General features: G+C 42.9%; 1 protein-coding gene across 1 annotated transcript in view; it reads right to left on the reverse strand.

Annotated features, from left to right (window-relative positions):
* Nucleotides 1-26,195, reverse strand: part of LOC309567155 (bactericidal permeability-increasing protein-like) — a gene marked incomplete at its 3' end in the record, with an annotated part of 127,970 nt that overhangs the window by 39,499 nt on the left and 62,276 nt on the right. The window contains exons 2-7 of the mRNA XM_082272502.1: nucleotides 11,928-12,032; nucleotides 11,737-11,845; nucleotides 10,164-10,292; nucleotides 7,465-7,620; nucleotides 7,130-7,193; nucleotides 4,821-4,881 (exon numbers count right to left, since the gene is read on the reverse strand). Coding sequence (XP_082128628.1) covers nucleotides 4,821-4,881; nucleotides 7,130-7,193; nucleotides 7,465-7,620; nucleotides 10,164-10,292; nucleotides 11,737-11,845; nucleotides 11,928-12,027 — 619 coding nt within the window. The 5' untranslated portion in view covers nucleotides 12,028-12,032. The remainder of the gene's footprint in view (nucleotides 1-4,820; nucleotides 4,882-7,129; nucleotides 7,194-7,464; nucleotides 7,621-10,163; nucleotides 10,293-11,736; nucleotides 11,846-11,927; nucleotides 12,033-26,195) is intronic.

Here is a 26,195-nt window from a genome sequence, read left to right on the forward strand (position 1 = left end):
AGCGCAGGAGGACAAAGGTGTTATCTGATATTACTCTGGCTTTTCTCGCAAAAGGGATAATCAACTGAAAAAGCTCTGACACAAACTCTCCCAATGTTTTGTGTCCCAATTCGACATTCAATTGAAAAAACTTACATTTAATTACTATGTAGCCAGCAACAAGATCGGCCCTTTGTTATCAAGACAGATAAAACAAAAAGCAATCAAAAGTAGAATAGACCACCTGACGGATGCCCGCAACCAAAGACTTACTAATCTACTCCATATAGCTAATCGCTTTGCGGAATACTATGAAGGACTCTATAAATTAGAATCAACACAGTCAATCCCCCCACCCCCCTAACCAAACTCAAATACAGTCCTCTTTCTACATTCACTTTCGCTTCCCCAGGTGTTGCCTACAGAACTCTCCAAACTTACCACTCAGTTTTCCGACCATGAAATCCTAAAAGCAATTTCCATGCTCCCAATGCATAAAGCGCTGGGTTCGACGACTTTAGTAACAAGTACTACAAAAAATTCTGAAATGTCCTATCACCTTACTTACAACAGGTACATAACTCTGCAGCGGAATCAGCTACCTTTTCCAAGGAAGCACTTAAAGTGTTAATAGTCACCCTGCCTAAACCAGGAAATTTACCCAACCACCTTGCCAAAAGAGTAGAAAAAATACAGAAAAATGTTAAAAATGTGTACAATGTACACAAAATTGTGAATGACTGGTCTCTTAGGGCTCGTTCACATGGGTGGCAAGGGGGCAGTAAAAGAAAGTGGTTAAGCCACAGTATTACTGCCCCCCCCCCCCCCCCCCCCGACCACCCACCTAAAGAAGAGCATGCAGTTGCTCAGGGCTGTATCCATTCAACGACCATGATACTTTGCTTTACTATAGTGGAAAAAATGAAACCACATTTCACATTCGGCTGGCGGCACCACCCACGATCAATTTGGGTGTATGGGGACGCGCTGCAACTGCTCTGCAATCACATACACAGTTGCCATGTGGTGATTCAGCTTTTTTAGGATTAAACAGGTGGTAAGGAGGTGATGTGAGATTGAGCCCTTACTGTTGCCCATTTTTACCACTAGATGATGCTATGTCTTTTAAAATTAAATTAAGACACTACAAACAGCTACAGCCTATGAGATGTATTTCTACCCTTTTGACATCAGAGTGCTGGTTTTGCATTCTCATTGACTTGTATGGAGAGATAAGCAGTTCCAACACAGACGCAGCGGATTATTTTAATTTACTGTATTATAAAACTTTACATAGTTAAGTCTCTTAGCATTTGCCAGGTTTCCGTCTTCTCTTCCAAAGTTCAGTTGTTAAAAAAACAAAACTGGCAGTCATTGTGGCTTGGCATCTCATTGCCTAATACATGTTTCACTGAGCACAGCTGATAACTGAAGTAAGCTCATAGAACAAGATGTTGTGTCATTTCAAAGTTTAAATGTAAAAATCTATGCTTTAATCTCTGAGCGATCCTATTTAGATCTACCTTATCTCAAGGGTCTAATTACATAGTTACATAGTAGTTGAATAAAGACAATAGTCCATCCAGCTCGACCTGTGTAGGTATGTGTGGACGTATTCATTTACCATACCCCTGATTAATTTTTAATTAATAATAAAAAGTGCAGAACTTTTTAATGTAAATTATTTTTAGCTTTTAGCTTTTAGATAGAGTAGTAGCACAGATTACTCTCATCTCTAAAGAAATATTACATACCCTCCAACTTTTTGAGAGGAGAAAGAAGAGCACCTTTGAGGCTGGGTTCACACTGGATTGCGGAGCGGCTCATAGCAGGAGGTCCGGTGCGTCCCATTCCCTGTTTCAGGTTCAAATTCAGTTAAAAATTTTAGCTGAATTGGACCAGAAGAGACACATGAATTTCCTGCAAGCCGCTCCGCAGCTGTTCCGGAGCTGTGTGAACTGGCTCCATTGAGAGCCGGCCACAGTCTCCTGACATGCGAGTTTCGCCGCATCCAATTTGCACCAGTGTGAACCCAGCCTTAGTGTAAAGTATGTAGGCAAAGGACACATTCCTGTGATGCTGTTACACAATGCGCAAAAAATTATTAGTTTAACCCACAAGTGTTTTTTTTTTCATCACTACTTTTTCTTTATACTGGCTTTTCAGAGTAACAAATTCAATTATTTAGTCATTGGATATGTGGTTTACTGCAATATAGCACTTCTAAATGGTATAATTCTTTATAGAGGTCTATACACTGGGCGAAAAAGAGGGACCAATGAGGAGAAACTAGGGGTGAAGCAATTTGTTTCCAAATAAAGGACAATCCCTTCAAATCAGGGACAGTTGGGAGCTATGGTATTTGAATTATCTCGAGGGCCTCAAAATATTCCCTTTTTTATCCAATCAGACTCAGAATGTATAATAGTGTCAGGGCTGGGCTCCTACTATTTACGAGCAGCTCCTATTTTTCAGTGCACAGAGGCTTCTCAGCTGTCGGTTAATTACCAACCACTTGTTGTTTCCACAGTGACTCATCTGGTTACTATTACCTGCCTCATTAGTTCAGTCTACAGCCAGTCCCTTTTTGCTATTTAAACAGCTTTGCTCATTCCCTCTGTGCCCTTACGTGGTCTATGATCTCCAGTGTGTTCCTGTGTATGACTTGGCCTGGCTGACTTCTCCTCTGATATCTGTTCCCTAATTACGAAACTGTCCATAATTTGGGGTGTGGCAGAGGTCTTTTGTCTACATAAATCAATAAAGGTTGCAGCGCTATTTAAATGAGTGATGTTTAAATCGCAAACTAAGTGTAACACAACAAATCATGATAAAGTGCAATGAATCGAATGATCATGAATGCTGCCGCCAGACTCATCCACCTCACCAATCGCTCAGTGTCCGCTGCTCCTCTCTGTCAAGCCCTCCACTGGCTTCCGCTCACCCAACGAATTAAATTCAAAATACTTACAACATCTTACAAAGCAATCCACAGCCTAGCCCCCAGCTACATCACCAGCCTCATCTCAAAATACCAACCTAATCGCTCTCTTCGTTCCTCTCAAAACCTCCTGCTCTCTAGCTCACTCATCACCTCCTCCCATGCTCGCCTCCAGGACTTTTCCAGAGCCTCTCCAATCCTATGGAACTCCTTACCTTTATCTGTCCGATTATCCCCCACTCTATTAGCTTTTAGGCGATCTCTGAAAACCCTCCTTTTCAGAGAAGCCTATCCTACCAACCCCTAACAAATGTACCTCCTTTTTCTCCATCAACCCATCCCCCACGGTTATTGCCTTTTGTTTCACTTGACCCTCCCTTCTAGATTGTAAGCTCTAACGAGCAGGGCCCTCTAGTTCCTCCTGTTTTGAACTGTATTGTAACTGTATTGTCTTCCTTCACATTGTAAAGCGCTGCGCAAACTGTTGGCGCTATATAAATCCTGTATAATAATAATAATAATAATGAACATGCTAAAGTCCAAGTGAAAAAGTCCAAATAAAACAGAGAAATTATTGTAGTTCCCAGTGTTCAATTATATCTCAAATGTCACCAAGATGATATCCTCCACCAAATAGAAAGAATGTGAACTCACTTGAACCATATGCTGTCTAAATTATAGGACAGCAAACACACAATATGGTATGAATTTGATGTCTCTCTGGAAATTATGTCAATAACAGAGATACTGTATATGTGCTCCAGCACATTCAGAGCGGTGTCATCAAGGGATATTCAAACCGGTCATTTAAGATGAATCACCAAACATAAGAGAAATGGAATCTCATAATGTAGTATATATTAAAACAAGTAGTACAAATAAAATAAAAACATAGACTCGCATGATCCAAATACCAGTAATCAACAAGTGATGAACAGAGTACTGGTATAAATCCATAAACAAGGTCCATAAAGTGCAGCACAACTAATGCAGGCAATGGTAATGGTGTGTAATATACCTATATGGGTATGTCCTTGCGCCTCTGGATGTATAGGCCTATCTGATATTTTCTTTGTGTTAGGCAGTAGCTGGGGGATGAATGATGATATGGACAGGAAGGCCTCCAATAGGGGAACCTCACCTCAGAGCTTGCTTTATATATGAACTAATGTTAAAATTGTTTTTGTTTTATAATAATGCTATAATGTAATCATTCTATAATGCACTAATTTAGTTTTTGCACATTTGTGATATGCTGTATTTATTGGAAAAATTGCACATTTCTTAACCTATGAATTTATTTTGCACTTTAGTGGTTGTTTACATATTTATGCTGCATCACATAATTGTATACATTTATTGATTCACTACAGAAACTTAAGCCCATTAGTTCATATATAAAGCAAGCACTGAGGTGAGGTTCCCCTATTGGAGGCCTTCCTGTCCAGGCAATGGTAATGCACTTACTATGAATGCCGCCAAACTAAAAATAGGATGGCGGCTGGATCTCGGACTTATATCTCTGCTCAATGGCCTGTTTCACGCCATGCGCTTCCTCTGGAGCTACATGCTTTGTGCTCAAAGATGTCCTTCTTTCCTATCTCAGAAAGTTTATAGGTATGAGGTTATAAGGAGGATGGTCAGCTCGTTCAGAGATAGGATTCGTAGTCTTTATTTATAAAACTCTTCTAAGAGTAATTATTCCCCATTGCTAATACTTCTAGCAGGGACTGAGCCACTGAGAACAGGTTACCAAGTGTGCTCATACACATCAATAACACACCCTATCCTGCACTTATTCCAAACCTAGACTGCATCTATCAACCCAAGGACCCATCTCAATCAGCGGCTTCTACAAGGTTAGCGCTACAAATATATGTACTAAAACTGTTAGTATTACCTTGAAATGTTGCCAACTCCTTCTGTAGAATTGTGATGACTTTATTCACTTGTGGGCAGAGCTAAGATAAAATAAGGAAGGAAGGATGATTACAGACCTAAAATTTTATACAAGAAACTACTAACATCAATGCCTCTCCTCGCCAACTCATCTAGTCAGAGAATGCCCTGCATTTATTTAAAAAAATTAATGGTGGCAATGCGAGTGACCTCCTGTGGTCAGTGTGCATAGGGGAATGAAATCGGCACAGTATCCGGAGGATAGCAGCAATCACTGTAGTAAGGCCAACTACTACAGTGAAAGAAAGAAAAATAAAGGAGCGCTATACTCTATATATAATGTATACTATAATCTTTACTATATTCAAATATGTGTAAAAATATCAAACAAATACTCCTTCAAATAAAATTATATATTTGTTCAAATATAATTCATAGCCTAGTGCCCCCTTATTTTCTGTAATTTTACACATTAGGGAGGCTGCTTTTTAAGAAGCAAAGTTGGATATTTATTTTATCACAATATTTTTTATCATTGGCGCGGAGGCACGTTAGATTTGATTCAACTACTACAGTGATTATCAGCTTCCCCACCGCTCCCTTAGGTGTGAAATATGCATATGGAGTTCAGCTTTAAGACCATGTCAAGCTAGGATATATGTGTATATGAAAATGAGTGTTTATCTTTCAGATTTATTCTAGATCAGTGTTTCTCAACCTTTTTTCAGTCGCGGCACCCTTTAAACTTCTGCACAATCTCAAAGGCACCCCATTCTAAAATGTTAAAAAAAAACATCTAAACTTATAGTTTTACATATAGCAGCAACATCCATACACATGGGCCATCCAATGTTAGAATACTAGTCAGTACCAGTTTGCAATAGTGAAGAATAAATCACTTCTAGCATTTCTTTTCTCCCATAGTTTCTCTTCTTCTACTTGCTAATGTGACCCCAGTGCTGATGGAGAGGGGAAGAGGAGGAGTAAACAAGGATTCTATGCAAGCACCTGTCATTCTGCTTATCAAACAGTGATGTCATTGGTTGTCAGGATGGCAATGGCTTGATCCACATGGTGCCCAGGATTGTAATGCTGCAATGTAAAAACCTGTCTCAATTTGTTGCAATTTTTAGACATTTTGCCAAGGCACCCCTGAAGAACCCAGGAGGCACACCAGGGTGCCACGGCACCCTGGTTGAAAAAGGCTGTTCTAGATTATGCCTACCCAGAGTATTTGTTCAGTTTTAAAAAATGTATATCCAGAGATAATAGTTTATAGGTATATTTTGTACAGTTGATATCTACATAGATCACCTCCAAGTCCATGGTACAGAGACTAGCCTTATGTCATGTACTTGGTTTGAGTTCTCAGGTACCTCCAGTCAAAGCACTTCTGGAAATGGTAAAAGAAAAGTCAAGGGCAGTGGAGTGGCACAAGTGTCCAATAGATGCTTCCAGCAGCAGATGTCTATTCAGGATCAGGCTGAGGTCATCAGGGGGCAAACAGTGTAGTGATATACTAATTACAGATACATAACCAGGACAGTAGCCAAGGTTGGCAAAATGCAGACAGTGGGGTGCAGAATCAGCAGGGGAAGGCAATGCAGTCCAGAGTTGGTATTAGAATAGCAATGGTTCTGTGTAAGATTAACAAAATAAAAATCTAAAAGCGAGTGTGGAACAGCAAAGTTTGTCATTAAAGCCCTATTGAATGTTCCATTAAAATCAGATAAATACATTCCAGGTGCACCAAAACAAAAGGTGTGATATGTTTTACAGTTAGTTTTCTTTAGAAAGCAGCCACAGCCTGAGCAGAGAAGCCTGCCCCCTGCTGAGTCACACCTGTATCGCTGGAATTAGTAAAGCTCATGATTGGACAGCTCGGACTCCGCAGGGGGCGTGTCAGACTTTTACAAAGAGACCAACTGCTTTCCAACAGGGGGCAATGATCCAACTCTGGAGCAGCTGGCAAATGCCATGCTTTTCTACTCAGGCTGTGGCTTCTTTAGATAAAAAAATGAAAAGACATTGAGCGCCTTTTGTTTGGGTGAATCAGCAATGCATTTAGCTGATTTAAACTGAAGATTCAGTTGGGCTTTGACTAACATAGAAGTGTAACAGGCCAGATCAGACTTTATCATGGACTTGGAGGTGTGCTGATCAGATACGATTCTGTCTATTGAAGGCAAAAGCATTGAACAATCTGTACAATCTTTAGAAACTTTATACACTCAGACAGGATTTATTTCTAGAAAATGTAAGAAGTAAAGTATTGCTTTAGCTACATCCAGTCCAACCATTTAATATTACCTTCTGGTTGAGTTTATCCCTGATGGGGTTTTCTAGCAAAAAAGTGAAGAGATTGTAGAACCAACTGCAAAATAAAACACAGGTTTAGTAACCTCAGGGGTAAACTTTTATAAATATAAGAAGAAGTGATTTAGGAGGTGAATAACTCATCCTTGCTAAACAGGTTTTTTGAATAAAACATTGTCTTCATGCCATGACAGGTCTCATTGTATCCATGGGGTGAGACTCAGATGTGTTAAATCCTGATTTTGTCTTATCTGAAAGGTAAAACCTAGATGTTCCTGACATTGAGAAGGGGAAGTAACAGTACAATTATCTAGATTATGCACGCATACCTTGCCCCTCCAGACAGGTGCAGCTTTGCCTTTGTTATTTCTGAATGACATGCAGAAAGAGACACAGATGGACGTCCAGACGAGTCTTTGAGAGTTGCTAGCTTTGCCAATAAAGATACTTCAGAAAGTGTAAGGTCAAATGTCCCTTGGTCCTTTCTGTTTGAGAAACATGTTTCCATTAAAATGCGGAGAATAATTTGCATATGTAGCCAATTTTTGTTTGTTTTGGATCGAGTAGGGGAATGTTAACACTCATTTGGGGAAAATCTTCCAAAGTCAGGGGAATTTTTAGATAGTTGTCTCCAGAACAGATGCCCTCTTTGGAAGATTTCCCTTTGGGAACAACAAAAATGTTGCATTGCCCCTCACATTCTTTGGGACGGTGGTAACTAGTACAAATAGAGGGGTGGATCTCCCCAATGGGGACACAGCCAGCAATAAAAACGTAACTCTCTCTGTTCAAAAAAAAAATATATTTTTGCTTAGAAAGACACTTTAATTTACAATAGTTGTGTTTTATTTAAAAAAGCAATGCCCTACTAGTGGTCACTGGAACACATTAAAACTCAGATAAGTACTATTGACACAAACTGTCCAAAATTAGGAAAACCAAACCGTTGCTGGCCCTGTCAGTCCCTGGCTTGTATATTTGGATTTTCGAACAGCGATATATCCCTTCCAAAATTCCTGGCTCTGTTTCTGTCCACCAGTGAGGTTAGGGTGTTCCTTTCCACCTTTTCCGATTGCAGATGCAATTGTTTCAGGAAAGGACTGGGCCAGGGGGCAATTTCCCCCTGGGTTCTTTGATCTCCTGTAAAAAGGCTGCACCGCTTCTGCCACAGACATGCCTAAAGAATTCCTGGTGAAGAGAAGTAAAAAGTCCCCGCCACTGACCTACTGAGTGCGGGTTGAAGACAAGGATAGAGCGCAGGCCTCTCTTCCCAGCATGGATGGTTTAAACTGAGCAGAGGCCGGTTTCATGCCCCACTGGAGACTCTCCTCCCCTGGCCAGCCTCAAGCAAGCTGTCCAGCTCCCCCCAACCGCCCCCTGCTGGCCAGGTTGGGAACCTGGTTTCAGCCGGTGAGTAAAGAGTACCTGGAGCAGGACTTCAGCCTGGAATGGGCGTAAAGAGGAGAACAGGAAGAGGGAGAGTGGGAGGAGGACCTAGTCGCTGCACCATGGGCCGAAAGTTGCCAGTCTGCCCCTGAATTGTTTCTTGTTTCAGTCTCTATAGTATAAAATAATATAAAAAAAATCTAGCATTGAGAGTGGGAACCTTTTCTTAATAGTCACAAGAGTGTAGACTCCTTAAAACAAGTGCAGAGATCTCACCAGTAGTGTCCCTAACATAGTGGTGCCCAACATGCAGCCTATCATCCACAGCATCTTTGGGCCTGCCAGCCACCTGAAGCACTGACAGTTCCTGAAACATTGGAGCACTAGGGAGAGAAAGAAAAACAAACCACAGTGGCTTGTTTACCTTTTCAGGATATGCAGGCCTGCTTTCTCCTCCTGACCAGTACCCCAGTGACTGTCTGTAATAATTGCACTCATCAACAGTGATAGTTCAGCACCTGTGTCCAGGATTCTTTGGGAAAGGGCTGTGCCTAGCAAAAAACAAGCCAGAATAGAATTTGTTCCTGCTGGCTATTTATAATAAAGGAAGAATATTTTGCATCTCGGTGTAGGCATTCCTGTTGCTGATACTTGTGTCCAGGTAGCTAGGAAGTCATCTCCCTCTGTGAGTGGAGCTCCTCCTAAACCTTTCTTTTTCAGCTTCCTGGGATATGGGATATTGGTCTCCCAGGGGGCTGTAAGTGCAGGGCACGAATTATGTTGGGAGTGGGCTGTCAGGAAAATACCCAGAAAGGCCCCTGAAAAAATTACCCCTTCCCCTAATGGGCGAGAGAGGGTGGGCAAAGACATGGACCAGAAATCCAAACCTTTTGTAATTTTTGTGTTGGAGGTGTTGGAGCTCACATAGGGCTAACTTCTTCCCCATCTCCCCACATGAAAGTTTTAAGACCTCATGATCGGCCACCAAGGCCCAAAGCACTGCCTCCTAAGAGGTGGTCACATGTCGCTCCATCGTCAGAAAGACTGGCCATTTACTGGGCTTTGGCATAGCAACATAGGATCAATGAAGATGAGAATCAGTAGGCGGGTGGGGGAAAATGGGGGGGGGGGGGGTTGTGAGTCTTCTTACAAGTAAACCCTAAATTAGAAAAATAAAGAAGATGCTGTTTGTGTAGCCGTTCCACTTCTTAGCATGCAATAGTAGCTAGCAGTAGGGAGATCATGGTTCACCCTGGTTGTTTGTAATCTTAAAGCAAGGGAGGCAAAGGCAAGGAACTTAAAGTCCCTGGTGACAAGAAGAAACTGGTATCAGAGGAGCACACAGAGCAGGGTTTGTTCCACTTTAACCTTTGGTGGCTTCACTGACCATGCCACCAAAATTTTGATAAAACACGCACCATTACAGCCTTTGACCAAACTTACCCAAGAGCCCAAATTTCCCCCTTACATTACCCCAAAAAATATCCCTAACAGATAGGTCTGTTTATATAATTTACATATTTTTTTTAAAAGGGACCAACAGGAAAAGCTGTGAAGAAGTTGATTGTGCTTACAAAATTGGATATTTTATTAGGACGAAATGCATTGACCACTTGTTTGAACATGATTGTACAAAACCTACATCAACCAGTGCCGTATTTTCCATTCACCATGTACTTTGGTCATCGCATCTTTAACAGTGACATCGACATCTGTGAGCGGTACAGGAATAGCTGTGCAGTGGGGGATGTTAAATTCTTCAACAATTATTCTGCAAAAAAAGAAAAGATTTATATGAAGATTGTAGATTCCATAGTGCAAAAGAAAAAAAATATATAATATATTGCAGCTTAACAGACCATATGGTGGCCAAACATGCTTCCGTTTTTTTTTTATCCGATTGATGTGCAATTTGATCAAAAAGATCGGATCCACAACCAATCAAATTTCCCTTCTGATCATTTTGTACTCATACATTTTGAACAGTTTAAATAGAAGGATCACAGGCACTCTGTGATCATTTCAGAGAGAACAACGGTCTGCTGCATTGAGAAGGGGCACTGATGGGCACTGATAGGCAGTGGTAGGTGGCACTGATGGGCACTGATTGGTGGCACAAATGAGCACTGATAGGAATGCAGATGGGCACTGATAGGCACTGGTCAGCAGCACAGATGGGAACTAATAGGCAGCACTGATGGCTGACACTGATGGGGAGGCCTTCAGGGGGCTGCACTGATAGGCGGCACTGATGGACACCGATAAGTGGCACTGATAGACACTCATAGGTGATACCAGTGGGCTCTGATAGGCGGCACTGAAGGGCACTAATAGGTGGCACTGATTGGCACTGATAAGCAGCACTGATGTGCACTGATAGGTGGCACTGATTGACACTGATAGGCGGTACTAATGGGCAATGGTAGGCAGCACTGATGGGCACTGATAGGCAGCACTGATAGGTGACACTGATGAGGGGGCACTGATGGGCACCAATTGGCAGCACTGATGGGAACTGATTGGCAGCAATGGTGGGCATTGTTGCGACTGCACTGATAATCAGGACACTGATAATCAGTGCCCTGATTATCAGTGACGATGTCCCTTTAACATAAGCTGGTTATCAGCTCTCTTCTCTCCTCACTCTGTCAGCGTGAGGAAAGGAAAGCAGATACCCAGCTTGTGTTTACATCATGATTGGCTGTCGTTGGACACAGCTGATCACGTGATAAAAGGCCACTGTGAACCCGTTCTGTGATCAGCTGAGTCTGAAGGCCGAAGGGGGCTTGTGGATAGCGCGATCACCAGAGGACATTCGTGTACGCCCTCCCGGCAAAGTAAGCCCGTGCTGTAGCTGTCTCTCAGCTATAGCGTGGGTGGGAAGTGGTTAAAGGTCCTTAACAAGAGTGATGCAGATCTGGAATCTGTAAGTGTTGCTCAGGGTATCTGCAGCCCTTATCCCTCTTTCCTTGTGTGTTGTGTAATAAAATCTCTTAAAAGACATCTAAAGTGTCTGGCATCCAATGCTTCTCCATCCTCTATTAGACATGGCATTAAAGTGAAATGCTAGCTCATGCTGCCACTGGGGGTTCCCTAACACATCCTCTAGGGGTCAGGGCAGTGCTACTTTTTCATCTGTATATTTAACAGACCAGAAAGAAACAACTAAGAGGGTTAGGGCTTGCATACATTTAAATTTTCAAGCTTCTGCTTACTTGGAAATTGCATATTCAACTTGGCCAAACGCACGTGTAGAACCATTTATATCTGGAAGGTGATCATAGATAAGAATGTGACGAAACACATCTATTCCTTCAGAGAGCACTGGGGAAACAAGATTGTATTAATATCTAAGAAAGGATTTTTCAGATACTATATAACCTAAAAATCTTGTAAATGGACTTACTGTAATCCAGCCATTTCTGAGTGACTCTCATTACTACACCAGGACTGCTGTGTGCAGACAATGATAGACAACTCCACCACAGAAACCACACATATTTCATTGCTTCTGTTCTGCAAGACAAGATAATACATATCAGTGATGGAAAAGGGGGTTGGATTTTCAAGAATTTAGGAACTTTTACATTTTTACAACTGCTTATAAAGGGAGGAAAATATGTATAGGTGTCATTTAAATAAATAGTACTCCCATGGCAGGTTATTAAATCCATTACAAATGTCACCTTTTTTATATATGCTCCAAAAAAATGAGAATATTCTGCCAATGACAAATACATAGGATTCGATTTTATTTTATTTCGCCATCACATTTATATAAAGGCTTCCAAAAAAGAGTTAAAAATATTAAAAACTTTAGACCAGAGAGGACTTGCCATATATATTGCATTCTTAGGTGTATGATTACAGTAAACCCCCCTCCATTGCGGGGGTTACGTTCCGGACCCAGCCGCGAAAAGTGAAAATCCGCGAAATAGAAAAACCCTATTAAAATGCATTGTAGGCATGTTTTTTTTACTGTCACTGTACGTGTAAAAGCATTTTAAGGTCTTTAAACACACTTTTAAAACAATAGAAACTCATTTAAACACATAAAAGATACTGAGAGACATAGCAAGAGCTATGGAAAACACAAAAATATTTAATTTCTAATGATTTATATAGTAAAATAACGTTACAAAAAAAGCCGCAATATACCGGGACCGCAAAAACTGAACCGCGATGGAGCGGGGGTTTACTGTATTGCAATTGTTAGTTTATAAATCGCACACACTTCTATAAACCTGGCTATGTTTCCTGCAGGGTCCTAGAAGGAAGACAGAGACTACTTGATATGGCACGTGCCTGGAAGGCGAACAGAGACGACTAGATGCAGCACATCTCCGCAACGGCACCTTGATTTATGGGGCATGTAGTCCAAAGTTGGGGGATAAGAGAGACTTTCCTTAAAGTTAAGAGTGCACACTCCCTGACTGGAAATTAAGGGAAGTGGTGCATAGGAAGCGAATGCATGTTAATACCACAAAATGTAAGTGTTTCTAGGCATTTTTTAAGCAAACTTGTATCGTCTTCTGCCCCATTGGTCTAAATGTATGCAATTCTGATAACAATTGTGAGGCAATAATACCTTTTTAAAATATATTATGAACTTTATCCCAATTTGACAAAGCATGCCATAATCAATTTTTTTGCAAATTCAAATAAGAAGACAATACAATGAATCATAATAAAAAATGCACTAATACTGCTATAGCAAGGAAGCCAGTCAATGGCCTGATTGATCTTCATCTCCCTACCTGTGTTCAAGTGATTCCTTGTTCCTGTGATTCTCCGCTATTGACCTGGCTTGTCCTTGACCTGTCTCCTGCCTGCCTCCTGACCTTGACCTTGGCTTGTCTTACAGATCACCTCTTCTTGATCTCCTGGGTTTTGACCTCAGTTATTCACCTGATCTTGTCTGCTCTGTTACCCACCTGGCTCTGAATCCTGGCTGTTAAGTGACTATCCTCCTGCCTCAGTGATACCACAGACCTGTCACATCTCACAGGCACCTGTCTGCAACCGTACAAAAAATAAAGGAACAGAGCGCACACCGCCCTAGTGTAACACCATTTATTTGAAGTTAATAGAAGCCATAAAAACAGGTACTCACAAACAGATAGGAAGTCATGCATGGAAATAAATATCCCCCGATGATGTTTACAGGGCTCTCTCCTCCTAGCCTCGGCGGCTCAGCTGTTCGTCCTGCACTAGTCAGTGAGTATCGTACAGCTAAGCCAACCGCCTCGGATTACTCAAGGAGACTCGATGTGGTGAGCCTGCGCACGGTCCAGCCGTGGAGTCTCCCTCTGCTTAACCGCATTGTCAGTTTCTCTGAGCGGCTATAGCATCCGGCTCTTGGAGGGTGTGCGGCGGCGGCTGGACCGTGCGCAGGCTCACCACATCGAGTCTCCTTGAGTAATCCGAGGCGGTTGGCTTAGCCATACGATACTCACTGACTAGTGCAGGACGAACAGCTGAGCCGCCTAGGCTAGGAGGAGAGAGCCCTGTAAACATCATCGGGGGATATTTATTTCCATGCATGACTTCCTATCTGTTTGTGAGTACCTGTTTTTATGGCTTCTATTAACTTCAAATAAATGGTGTTACACTAGGGCGGTGTGCGCTCTGTTCCTTTATTTTTTGTACAGCTGCTTTGCCTCATATCCCATGGAGGGTTAGGAGAGCTGCCACGCTTCATTCATGTGTTTCACCACAGGCCATATTACAAGATTCCCCAGCTTGAGAATCAATCTCCAGGATCTGCGCAGGGACTGGTAATGTGTGTTTTCTCTGTACCTGTCTGCAACCACCAATCAGCAAACCAGCAGTATTCCTGAGTCCTTCTGCAAAAACCCAGCAGGCAACCTCTGCTACTTTGAGCACAACTCTTACTGTTTCCACCTTCGGGGAATTCTGGAACTTAGCTGCACCATTGGCCTCCAGCAGCTGGTATGTGAAGCTTCCATCCATAAGTGGAAAAAAAGAAGAATAACTAACCAAGGGAAAGAAAAAAAAGGTAGGAGGAGATTGAAAACCCTGCAGATAACTAAATAAAATAATTAATAATAATAATTAAATTTATTAATACATATATATTTTAAGCCATGTTCAGTTAGCAACCAATATTCAGAACAAGAAAGTATTTCATTGAGAGTAAAACAGTGTCTCTTTCTCTCGCTCTAAGGGTCTGAAATTATGTCATAAAATAATGTGGTGGTGTTAAATTCAAGCCAACTTGCCCATATCTTAAGATATTTATCAATTAAGCCCTTATTCATGTAAGTTAATTCTTCCATTAGATGAAGATCATCAACCCTTCATAACCATTGGGAAAGAGTAGGTATAGATTGTTGCCCCCAAGAGGTTGGAATCAAAGATTTAGCAGCATTTAAAAATGATGGGGTCACTGACTTTCTATTTTGACCCATTGGTTCTGTTGTGCAATGAAACCAAAACTTCCATGGCTCTGGTCTAGTTACTTTACCCAGTATCAAAGAGATTATGCCTGCTACATCCGTCACAGGGCAAAACCACCATATATGGCCATGGGTTGCTCGGCATCCACACCCTCCCCAGCACAAGCGTGAGTTTGACGTATTCATGGCCCCCATTTCAGTTTGCTTTTGTTAACATATGTAAATCCTGTACATCAGGGGCTGACTGGCAACTTTCAGTCCAGGGGGAAAGTACAAGCCAGAGGCCCATGGTGCAGTGACTCGGCCCCCTCCCACTCTCCCTCTTCCTGTCTTCCTCCTGACCCCCATTCCAGGCTGAAGTTCCGCTCCAAGTACTCTCTACTTACTGGCTTCCGGGTACTCAACCTGGCCAGCAAGGACCAGTTGGGGGGCGAGCTGGAACAGCTCAGTTGGGGCTGGCCGGGGAAGAAGAGTCTCCAGTTGGGCATGGAACTGACCTCTGCTCAGACACAGTTTACACCATCCATGTTGGGAGGGAGGCCTGCTCTCTGTCCTTGTCTTCATCCCGCACTCGGTAGGTCAGTGGCAGAGACTTTTTACTTCTCTTCACCAGGAATCCTTTAGGCATGTTTGTGGCAGAAATGGTGCAGCCTTTGTACAGGACATCAGAGCGGCCCAGGGGGCAATTGCCCCCCTGCCCCCTGGCCCAGTCCTCCCCTGCTGTACATTATGTATTCTGCTTATTTGTTTATTTGGAAAACCTTCAATAAAAATCTATTGAACAAAAAAGAAAGCTCTAAAACCCTATCTTTCTGCTTATCCCTAAGTCTAGTTTGAAAGTCTGATTCCCAGGGATCTATAAAATCTGCATACTCTAAGCTTTTTAAGGTCAGTAAAGCTTTATAGAACTGAGAGACACAATGTTGTGGCGGATCTTTATGCTGCAAAATAGCTTCAATGTTGTTCAATTCGTTCAGAGAACAAACCATTTTGACAAACTAAAGTCTCATATCATCGCCCACACACTATTTCAAATGGTAGTTAAGCTTGAATTCTGTAAAATCAGGATTTGTGTTCCAGTAGATTCATGCAGCAGCATGGCGTACCCAGTCTTTGTTACAAATGCAGTGTACAAAAAAAAAAAAAAAAACAGGGTACAAAATGGGACATTTATTAGTAACTTCTAAAAAGCAAGGTGCAACATTTTGGGGCCACCAAGGACCCCTTCCTCAGTAATAATTGACAGTGCCATTGGTCAGGTTTACTTTGGCATCTATAGATTTAACTTTTTCAGTGATGTAAGGCTTATGTTGGCTCCTGTGGGGGTATTTACGCAATTGGCCTCCTATGTGAGGACAATAAAGCTAAGTAAAAAAAGTAACAAAAATCCCAAAAATATTTTTAAAGCCCTCCTGCTCTCATGCACAGGTCAGGGAAACAATCATATATACATACCACTGCGCACACTGGAGTGGGAGCAATAATTCTGAGGCCATCATTCACAGTTAATGCTAAACTGATAGCCTCCAAAGGCTTTTAAATTGTTTGCTTTGCAAAGTTTGTCATGAGCGCTAAACATTTTTAGGCTTGACATGTTGGGTATCTATTTGCTTGATGCAACCTCATTTTTTATTTTACCAAAAATTGTGTAATATATTATTTTTGTGCCTAAAACTAAAGTATAACTACAGGCAATTTATTTTTAAATTTTTTAAATATGATAGAGTAGGGGAGTGTAATAACCCCCATCTTTTTTTTTTTTTTGCTATCTTTGTCCTATTGGAGAGATTTATCTCTACTTCCTGTCCCTTGCCAAAACAGGACATGAGAGGAATGCCATGCAAATAAAGGAAATCCCTTGGGGTCCCCAGATCACCAGAATTAGTGTCCCCATTGGAAGATTTCCCCTCTATTACTTTTCTGGAGGCAACCCTTGTAAAGGAACAGGGCACCCCGCACCGGGTACCTCCGTTGAAAGATGCTCCTAGTGCTTCCCGAGGGCTCCAAGCACTCCACCAGACACCGTAAGCACTTCAGACACCACGAACCGCCGCAGCTTGGTTAAGGTCTTGGCATCTCCTACCCACCCTGGACCTACGACAAGGCTCCAGGTTCCTGTGGGTGAACCTCTCTTTCCCCAGAGAGTGCAGCACGAACAAGCTCTTACACAAGCTCTTACAAGAGCTCAGTGATTATCCAAGGGAGTATGGAGGACATAGCAATCCCTTGTAGCATATCCCCCAATAAGAGACAGAACTCTAGATTGAGGTTGAATGAACTCTCCACAACTTTTTTGAACAAGACTTATATACAGTTTTCACCCACAAAGTTACCACCCAGATGGACCTTGTTGAAGACTGAACATAATATTCACCATCCAATAGGAACAGAGTTTTACACTCTCATACAGTGTACAAAATATACAATGTGGGACAATCCCCCCCTCCCCCTTAGCATCCAATCCACATTCCTATAAGTTTCTCTTAAGGCAGACAGACAGAACAATGGGGGGTCATTAACACGTAACAATGCAAAAGGGCAATCCACATTCCCAATACACAACAAAAGGAATACCTGTCTGACATTGAAAGATATGTAATATACCCAGCATTTAGGAATTACAGATTTCATGGCAAATATGAATCAATCCAAACCATTACTTATCTGTCTTTAAATTCCAGTGACGGTGAATACTGTCACAACCCTAAATTTGGAATTTTCTTTTACTTTCACTTTCAATGATAATGGTAAACAGGACAAATGTAGAGAGTGAATCTCTCTAAGGGGGGCATATCCAACAATAAAAATCTAACCAGTGTTTTAATCCATCTCCACTCTATCCAAAACTGAAGAAAAGTAGTTTTGCCTTTAGTTATGCTTAAGTGTATATTTTACTGAAAATATGTGTTTGATGGATTATGTTTTGTAGTTGTCCACAGCAACCCTTTATTCACAGCAATCAATAATTCCCCAAAAAGTATCACATCAGCATACAAACTGTTGGCAAGTTTTGGGGGTCTTTGGATGCCTACTAAGGATTGACTGGGATACACCTCTCTTCCTCGTTGCTCCCCACTGACTCAAGGACCTTTCCAAGTGAAATATTCCATACCTCCTCCAAGGGACCAAACTTTTGATAGAAAAATCAACTGTTATCCAAAGGAAAGCTCCATACCACCAGATGGGCCCCCTTTTTATAGCCAGCCCAATTTATCCGCAGTCCCTCAAACACTTTCTGACCAGCCAAGCTACCGTGACAGTTGTTCTGCTCTCAGTCCTATTTCTATCATTTAAAAGTGAATGGGGAGGTAGAACAAGTATTTCCTCCATTGGTTTTCCAGGAATGACTGTGAAGCAACCCTGCAATTCCTGTCTCTGCAGCTCCACCTTACCATCTGACAGTCAACTACAAGTCAGGTAACACCTAATCGCAGAACATTAGCTCTTTACACAATAATCTTTCCAGGGCTTATTCTTAGAAGTGTTAAGCAACAGATGGATCGAAATTCAGGAACCAGCTGAATTTCAATCCATCTATTGGCAGGTTGCTTGCACTGAAGTGGATCTATTGATTGACTTTAGAAAAAGTCAGCCTGTAGTGTTTTTTTTTTTTTTTTGTCCAATCATTGACCCTGGCTATAGCTGGCAACAGTGATAATTGTATTCTGATGGCGGAGAAACCTTTATGTCAGAAAACAGTAGGACGGCGGGAGGGATTACCCAATCAACACTGACTGTTTTAATGGGGAATAATCAAGCAATTTTCTTTCCTTTAATCCAAGGTTGAAGGAAAGAAAATTACATAATTTATGTCCACCCTTAAAGTGTAACCTTGCAGTCAGGGCAATGATAGAGGAATACAGGCATCCTGCTGTACCAGGCCTAGACTCCATTTATTCAGCAGGGGACCTGGGCCTGGCAGTGGCTGCCTTTTGGCAGCCCCAGTGCAGCATCCATGGATTTGTGTACATCTACTTGACAAGGTTGGAGCCGGTTGCAGAGCTGAGAGTTCACTCAGTTTGGGTGTCTGGGCATGGTGCAAGGAGAGGAGTGTACCAAGCAAATGTAGCAACTACTGCAGAGCCAATGCACATTGAGAAGCGGGAGGAGCTGGGGGTGAATGAGTGGAAATCAGCATCAATGTCAAAATTCAGCCAATAAAAGCTTTTTAGGGGGTCCTGTCAGGTAGGCTGTATGGGGCCCAATGATGGTGGTCCTGTTTTTAGTGAGTTGCTTAAATTTTACAGTCTTTATTAGTCGCACATTAAAGTGGTTGTAAGGGCTGAAGGTTTTTTTTACCTTTATGCATTCTTTTTTCTTTTTTGTAAACAATTTTTATTGGACTTTGAGTGCAAAACAGACAAATAAGTCAGTAACATTAGGCAAATACAAAGTACAGGCTTAATAAAGGATCTAACAAAGGACAACTAACCAGTAGCAGAAAAGTAAATATACAGTATTGACCTGAGATATAAACGGGCATTAGCCATAAAACTTCAAACCTCAGAGCCTTAACCCCCTAGTGTGGGAAAAGGAGCCCGTAACAGATGAACTATAATGTATCTGGGCAAAAGAGCGGTATATCAGTAAAAAGGCTCTATGTAGTTCGGAGAAAATTTAAATGGGGAGATTGAGGTCTAACGGAACAGGTCCTAAAGTATTCCAAATTTCCAAAAAGGGAGAGAAAAAAAACCCGGGGGGGGGGGGGGGGGAGGGGTAGCCTGGCCAAAATCTGAAACGATCTCCAATGAGGGAGATCCTGTCATGTAATTGAGACAGACTTCAAGGGAGATCCAAGGTGAAAAGCTCTTATTGGAATATGCAAGCGAATTCCGCTGTAGATGTGTAGTGGATCCAACATGCCCATGTTTTGTAAAATTTAGTAGGGGAATCCTTTGCAACGTGAATGAGTTCTTCAATTTCGGCTATTACCTTGAGGCGTAAAAGCCACTGTTTGATCGAGGGGGGTTGCGTGGAGTTCCTCTTTATGCATTCTATGCCTGAAGGTAAAAAAACAGCTTCCCCCTCAGCCCCCCCCCAATACATATCTAAGCCCAATCTCGATCTAGCGATGTGCATGAGACCCTCTTCTGGGTCTCTCTCTCCTGATTGGCTGAGATGCATAGCAGGAGTCATTGGCTCCCCCTGCTTCAATCACAGCAAAAGAGGCAGGAGCGGGGGGGGGGGGCGGGGATGAGCTGAGCTGCGCTGTCTGTGTCTTACGGAGGCAGAGAGCCGGCTCGGGAGGGAGCATGCACAAGTGCCCCCACAGCAAGTGGATTGCTATGGGGGCACTCAGCTCAGAGCACTAGTGGGGGACCTGAGAAAAGGAGGATTGGGGCTGCTCTGTGCAAAACCACTGCACAGAGCAGGTAAGTATGACCTGTTTGTTATTTTTTTCAAATAAAATATTTTTCTTTATAATCACTTTAAACACATATAACATTTGTGGTAAATTATGTTTAAGTAACACGTGAATGCCAGGTTAAAAAATGTTTAACTGAAGATATCACACCAAATTAAAACAACAAAGACCTAATTATGTGCTTCTTGTAAACGGTAATTATTGTCATTACTATTCAAAGCAATTATGGTATATGCTCTCATTTGATGTTTAATTCAACTTCATGAGGGTTATTAGAACCAATAAAACATTCCATGAGAGACAATTTATGCCTACAATGAAAAAATGCCCTAGAAGCATTATTTAATGTATCCAAATAATAATTTAGTATTAAATACAGAGCAGATACAAATGTGCTCTTATTGTGATTCATGGCAACTGGTTCAATTTATTGTAGTCATGTAACTTTAAGAGTAAGTAGTGTGTGTTTTTAGAGAGATACAATTCAAAGTTACTATTACAGTGTTCAGGTAACATTTTTTATATGACATTCACAAGCTTACTTTTTTATTAATGTAGCGCACCCCCTAAGAAGCCACAAATTGAAGGGATTCCCCCACCCTGCACAGCCAGGCACACCAAATTTCCACAGTCACTCAGAGTTAGATAACAGTCCATGACTTTGTTTTTTTTTTTGTTTTATTGAGGGTAATAAACTTGGATGGGGATGGGGTATTATGGGATGCCCGCTTGACTTCCAAACAAACTTCAGGGACACTTCTCCTAAACACAGTCTATATATGCTCCTTTGCTTCCCCCAGCACTCACTTGCTTGCAGTACTCCCAGCTGTGTCACTCTAAAAGATTTGTAGCAATGGCCCATTACAGGCAGGGATCCGCAGCCCCTATACTTGGAGAACGTTAGAGTGACACAGCTAACACATTTTCAGCACTTCCTCCTGTGGTCACTGAGCCTAGCACCACCTCTTCAGGCCCTGCCAGCCCTCCTGTCTGCAGCAGCCCCTTTAAATAGCCCTCCTGGCTAACTTCCCCACAGTCCTCTAGACTGACACTCTCTTCACAGTCCTCCCAGACTAAACACTCACCAGCGCCCCCGGCTGACTTCTTGGGAAAACTCCCGGACAGGCTGACCTGCTCTTGCTGTCCTCTCACTTGCAATCTCACTCCCGTGCCTCCTAGAAAGGATTCCTCTGTGCGTTGTAAAGAGTCCCTCCAGCACCCAAGCCCAAGGCCCGAGGCCACCCCCCCCAGACTAGGGGGCACCCTCAAGCACCACTGACAGCCTCCTCAGCACTCCATCTCCATCTTCCACCCTCTGCCCCTGCTGGCATGACTCATGCCTATTTATGAGGGGCCTATCCCCTTCCAGCCCCTTCGGTTGGTGCCCTCATTAGAATGCCAAGCACCTCCTCCTAGCTTACACCCACTACATCTGGTAGCTTCTCTAAAGTACCAGAAAACAGGGGGAGACACCAGAGAAACTGCTTGCCGAGTCACCCAGCCTCCCTGAGTCACTTAAGCCCTGATCCATTTTCAACCCAGGCCTGGCTCTCAGTCAGACCAATTTTTCTACACTAACAAACCTATATATATCTAGCACACTAGGCTAGAGGGTGCTGCATATATTTGTTATTGTATTAAATACAGAGATACAGTATATAGATTAATCACTAGTAGGAGCTCTTATAGGCTCAGTACAATTTATCTGTCTCTTTTAAAGTTACCCAAGTAATTTATTTTGCTATCCTTCCTACCAGGTCCTGTAAAAAGAGTCTGTTGTAAGCAGGGGAGGGCTGGCAACCTTAAGCCTGGGGGGCAAGTCAGGTCAAGTGGCCCGTTGAACTACCGAATCAACTCCATGCCCAGCTTTTTAGTGGGACTGTGACATTGCGACAGACAAATCTGACACAAAGTGACACTTTTTGGGGACCAGTGACACTAATACAGTGATCAGTGCTAAAAAATGCACTGCTACTGTATAAATGACAATGGCAGGAAAGGGGTTAACACTAGGGGTGATCAAGGGGTTAAGTTTGCTCCTAGGGAATGCTTTCTTACTGTGTGGGGGATGGATGTACTAGAGAAAATAAAAAGATCTGTGTTTCAGCTCAGCTGAAACACAGATCTCCATCTTCCTGTGACAGAACAGCCGTCTGCCTTGTTTACAAAGGCAGACCGCCGTTCTGTCATTCTCCTGCATGATCGCAGGTGACCTGCTGATTGGCTCCCGCTGTGTCGCGTCCACTAGAACCCGTGCACAAAATCACGCATCGGTATGTGATTTTGCACAGCCAGGCCGCCCTGCCACACTATATATGCGGTGGGCGGTCTGGAAGTGGTTAAGCTGGATGAATGGGTCCTGTAGTCCTGCACTAGTTGGGGGATCGGGGGTGGGTGACACATGCTGAGCTCTGAGGGGCTTATGCTGGGACCTGTAGTCCTTCACTTTTGGGGGGATTACATCCCCAAAAGCAAAGGACTGCAAGTCCCAGCATGAACCCTGGCTGAGATCTACACATGTGACCTTCTCCTTTGCGGCCAGCTTACGCTCTCATGACACAAGGGGGAGCCCTAGGGGACCTCAGGGACCCAATACCTTTAAAGAGGTTGTAAACCCATGAAACTATTTTTTTTTTTTTTTTGCTGCAACCTGAAAGAGAAACCCATAATGAGCTAGTATGCATCGCATACTACCTCATTATGAAATACTTACCTTAGAACGAACCCCCGCTTACCTGTATGACGGGCGACATGTCCAGTCACCCGTCTTCCGGGATTGCGGCATTCGGCCATCTGATTGGCCAGAGCCGCGGGAGCCGACGGTCACGGCACCGGACTCTGAAGGAACGGCACCGGACTCTGAAAAGATGGCACCAGCGGCCGTTCCTTCAGAGCGCATGCGCCAGTGACGTCACTGGCTGCATGTCAGGTAATTATCTCTTTAAAGAGGAAGTAAACCCTCCTCTGACACTTTTACCTATAGGTAAGCCTTTATTAAGGCTTACCTATAGGTAGTGTAAATATCTCCTAAAAATGCACTGTTTAGGAGATATTTACCTTACATGCAGCCAGTGACGTTACTGGCGCATGCGCTCTGAAGGACCGGCCGCTGGTGCCATTTCTTCAGAGTCCGGTGACGTCACCACGGCTCCGGCCAATCAGATGGCCGGATGCCGCGATCCTGGAAGACAGGCGACTGGACATGTCGCCCGTCATCCAGCTAAGCGGGCGGCACGGCGGGGGCTCATTCTAAGGTAAGTATTTCATAATGAGCTAGTATGCGATGCATACTAGCTCATTATGTCTCTCTTGCAGGGTCAAAAAGAAAAAAAAAAAAAAAAAGGGTTTACAACCTCTTTAACTGGACTGTATACAGCATGTATATTGATGTATAGCTGCTCCTGGCTCTAAATACTTGTCTCATACCTGTATAATACAGGTATGAGACAGGTATATAGTGCCAGGAACAGCTATACATCAATATACAGGCTGTATACAGTGCCAGGGGGAAAGTACAGGGAAAAAATGTCCACATCATGTCACTTTTTTTTTTGGTCACTCACTGGCTGCTCTTCTCCGAGTGACAGTGCCAGGGGAAAGTACAGGGAAAAAATGTCCACATGTCACTTTTTTTTTTGTCACTCACTGGCTGCCGCTGCTCTTCTCCGAGTCCCGACCACCTCACAGACACTGTCCACCGCACCGCAGCAGGTAACTTCACTAGAATCAATCTGGATTGCCGCTGACCCGCTGTTGCCCGTTGCAGACTTGCATTTTCCTAGGCCAGGCCAGCCACCTCTTCTGCATCGGCCCCACGTTGATGGGATGGAGGGAGGAGCCGAAGGTGGGAGGGGCCGGGCGGCTGGGGCCAGTGATCGGCGCGGAGGACGGCCGACGGCTTTGCATGATGGGTCTCCTCTCCTCTCTGCTCTGGAGACCGCTACGTCACTGGTTGCTAGACGCTAAGCGGCCGGTGATCTAGCAACCAGGTCTCCAGGGCAGGGCCATGGCAGGAAGTGACAGCGTGTCTGTGACTGTGACTCACTGACTAGCGACATACCATACCGACGGACGGCGGGACTGACCCCAAACTGAGCGGCCTTTTCTGAGAGGGATTAGACCGGCCCGGGGGGAAATTGCCACCTTGCCCCCCGGGCCAGCCCGCCTCTGGTTGTAAGCTCTGTTGTTCCCTCTCTCATGTCACAGTCATTAAGCAATCTGTAGATAAAGTAGCAGCTGAGAAACTCTGCATAAAAAACAATATTTATCTTCAGAAGTTGGATGTCCCGCAGTCCCAAGCAAGGTGGCCCGAGTGAACTTAGGTTTAGTCACATCACTTAACTGTAATGAAGGATGTCCCACATGTGCAGGCAACTGGATTCTGGAAAAATCTTCACTGACCATCCTCTTCCTGTATCTGAACATTTCCAGAGCTGCAATAGTTATTAGCTTTGGGTCTTCAGGCAGAACAGCAGTACAGATGGTCTTATTAGAACCCGCCCCTCTCCTTCCTTTTCCTCCATTGAGAAAAGTTATTTCAATGATAACACACTCGGTACATGAGAAGAAAATCCTGTGACTGATCAGACTCTCCCTCATTCATCATGTTGCAGGCATTGCAATCAGTGAAAAGCCTTTCTCAATGGAGGAGAAGGAAGGAGGGGTTGTTTCCCGAACAGGCCATTTGTACTGCAGTTCTGCCTGAAGACTGGAAACTGTTAACCATGAAAGTTCATAGACAGGAAGAGGACGGGGTATCCCTGCAGTGAAGATTTTTACTGTATTCAACTGCCTGTATAACGTGGGACAAACTTCATTACAGGTAAGTGATGCAAATAAATCTGTAGGGATATTTGTTTTCAGTCAAACTTCAGCTTTATTCCTCCTAGTGCTCGACTGTGAAGAGGACCTGTCATAGTACTGTAAATACACAATACAGGAAACATTTGTACACTAAGGGGCAATCCAAAGGATATGGAGTATACTTAATTAGAAGTAAGTAATGTTAATGAACCTATATCCAAAAATTTTTAAAGAAAATTCCAGCTTGAACAGACCAAAAGGGAGCAAATAAGTGAAGTTCAGTGTTAAAGTAGAACTAACAGCAAAACTTTTTTTTCATCTTGGATAGAGTAAGGGATGGTTATAACCCATCTTCGGTGTCCCATTGGTGAGATTTACCCTAACTTCCTGTCCAATAGCCTAAACAGGAAGTGCAAGGGAATCTCTCCAAAATAAAGGAATCCAAGGGTGTCACCAGGGTCACCAGAACTAGTGTCTTCATTGGAAGATTTACCCTCTACTACCGTTCTGGGGACATTCCAAAATTGGGATTTTCTTTTACTTTCACTTTCGATGATAATGGTAAACAGGACAAATAGATCTGCCTAATGGCTTAGACAGGAATATAATTTGACAAGGATTCTAATATGTCTATACTCAATCCAAAAAAAAAAGAAATGTTGTCTTTAGTGACACTTTAACCACTTAAGCCCCGGAGGATTTGGCTGCTCAAAGACTAGGGCCTATTTTGTGATTCGGCACTGCGTGATTTTAACAGACAATTGCGCGGTCCTGCAAGGCTGTACCCAAATGAAATCAACATCCTTTTTTTCCCCACAAACAGAGCTTTATTTTAGTGGCATTTGATCACCTGTGCGATTTTTACCTTTTGCGCTATAAACAAAAATTGAGCGCCAATTTTGAAAAAATAACAATATTTTTCAAATTTTTTTTATATGAAATTCCCCCCCAAAAAATGTAAAAATCAAAATTTTTTAACATTTTAGGCCAATTTGTTTTCTGCTACATATTTTTGGTAAAAAAAATTACAATGGGCGTATTTTGATTGGTTTGCGCAAAAGTTATTGCGTTTACTAACTAAGGGAAA

Source organism: Pelophylax lessonae (assembly GCF_965119305.1).
Source record: "Pelophylax lessonae genome assembly, chromosome: 11".
NCBI classification, from domain to species: domain Eukaryota; kingdom Metazoa; phylum Chordata; class Amphibia; order Anura; family Ranidae; genus Pelophylax; species Pelophylax lessonae.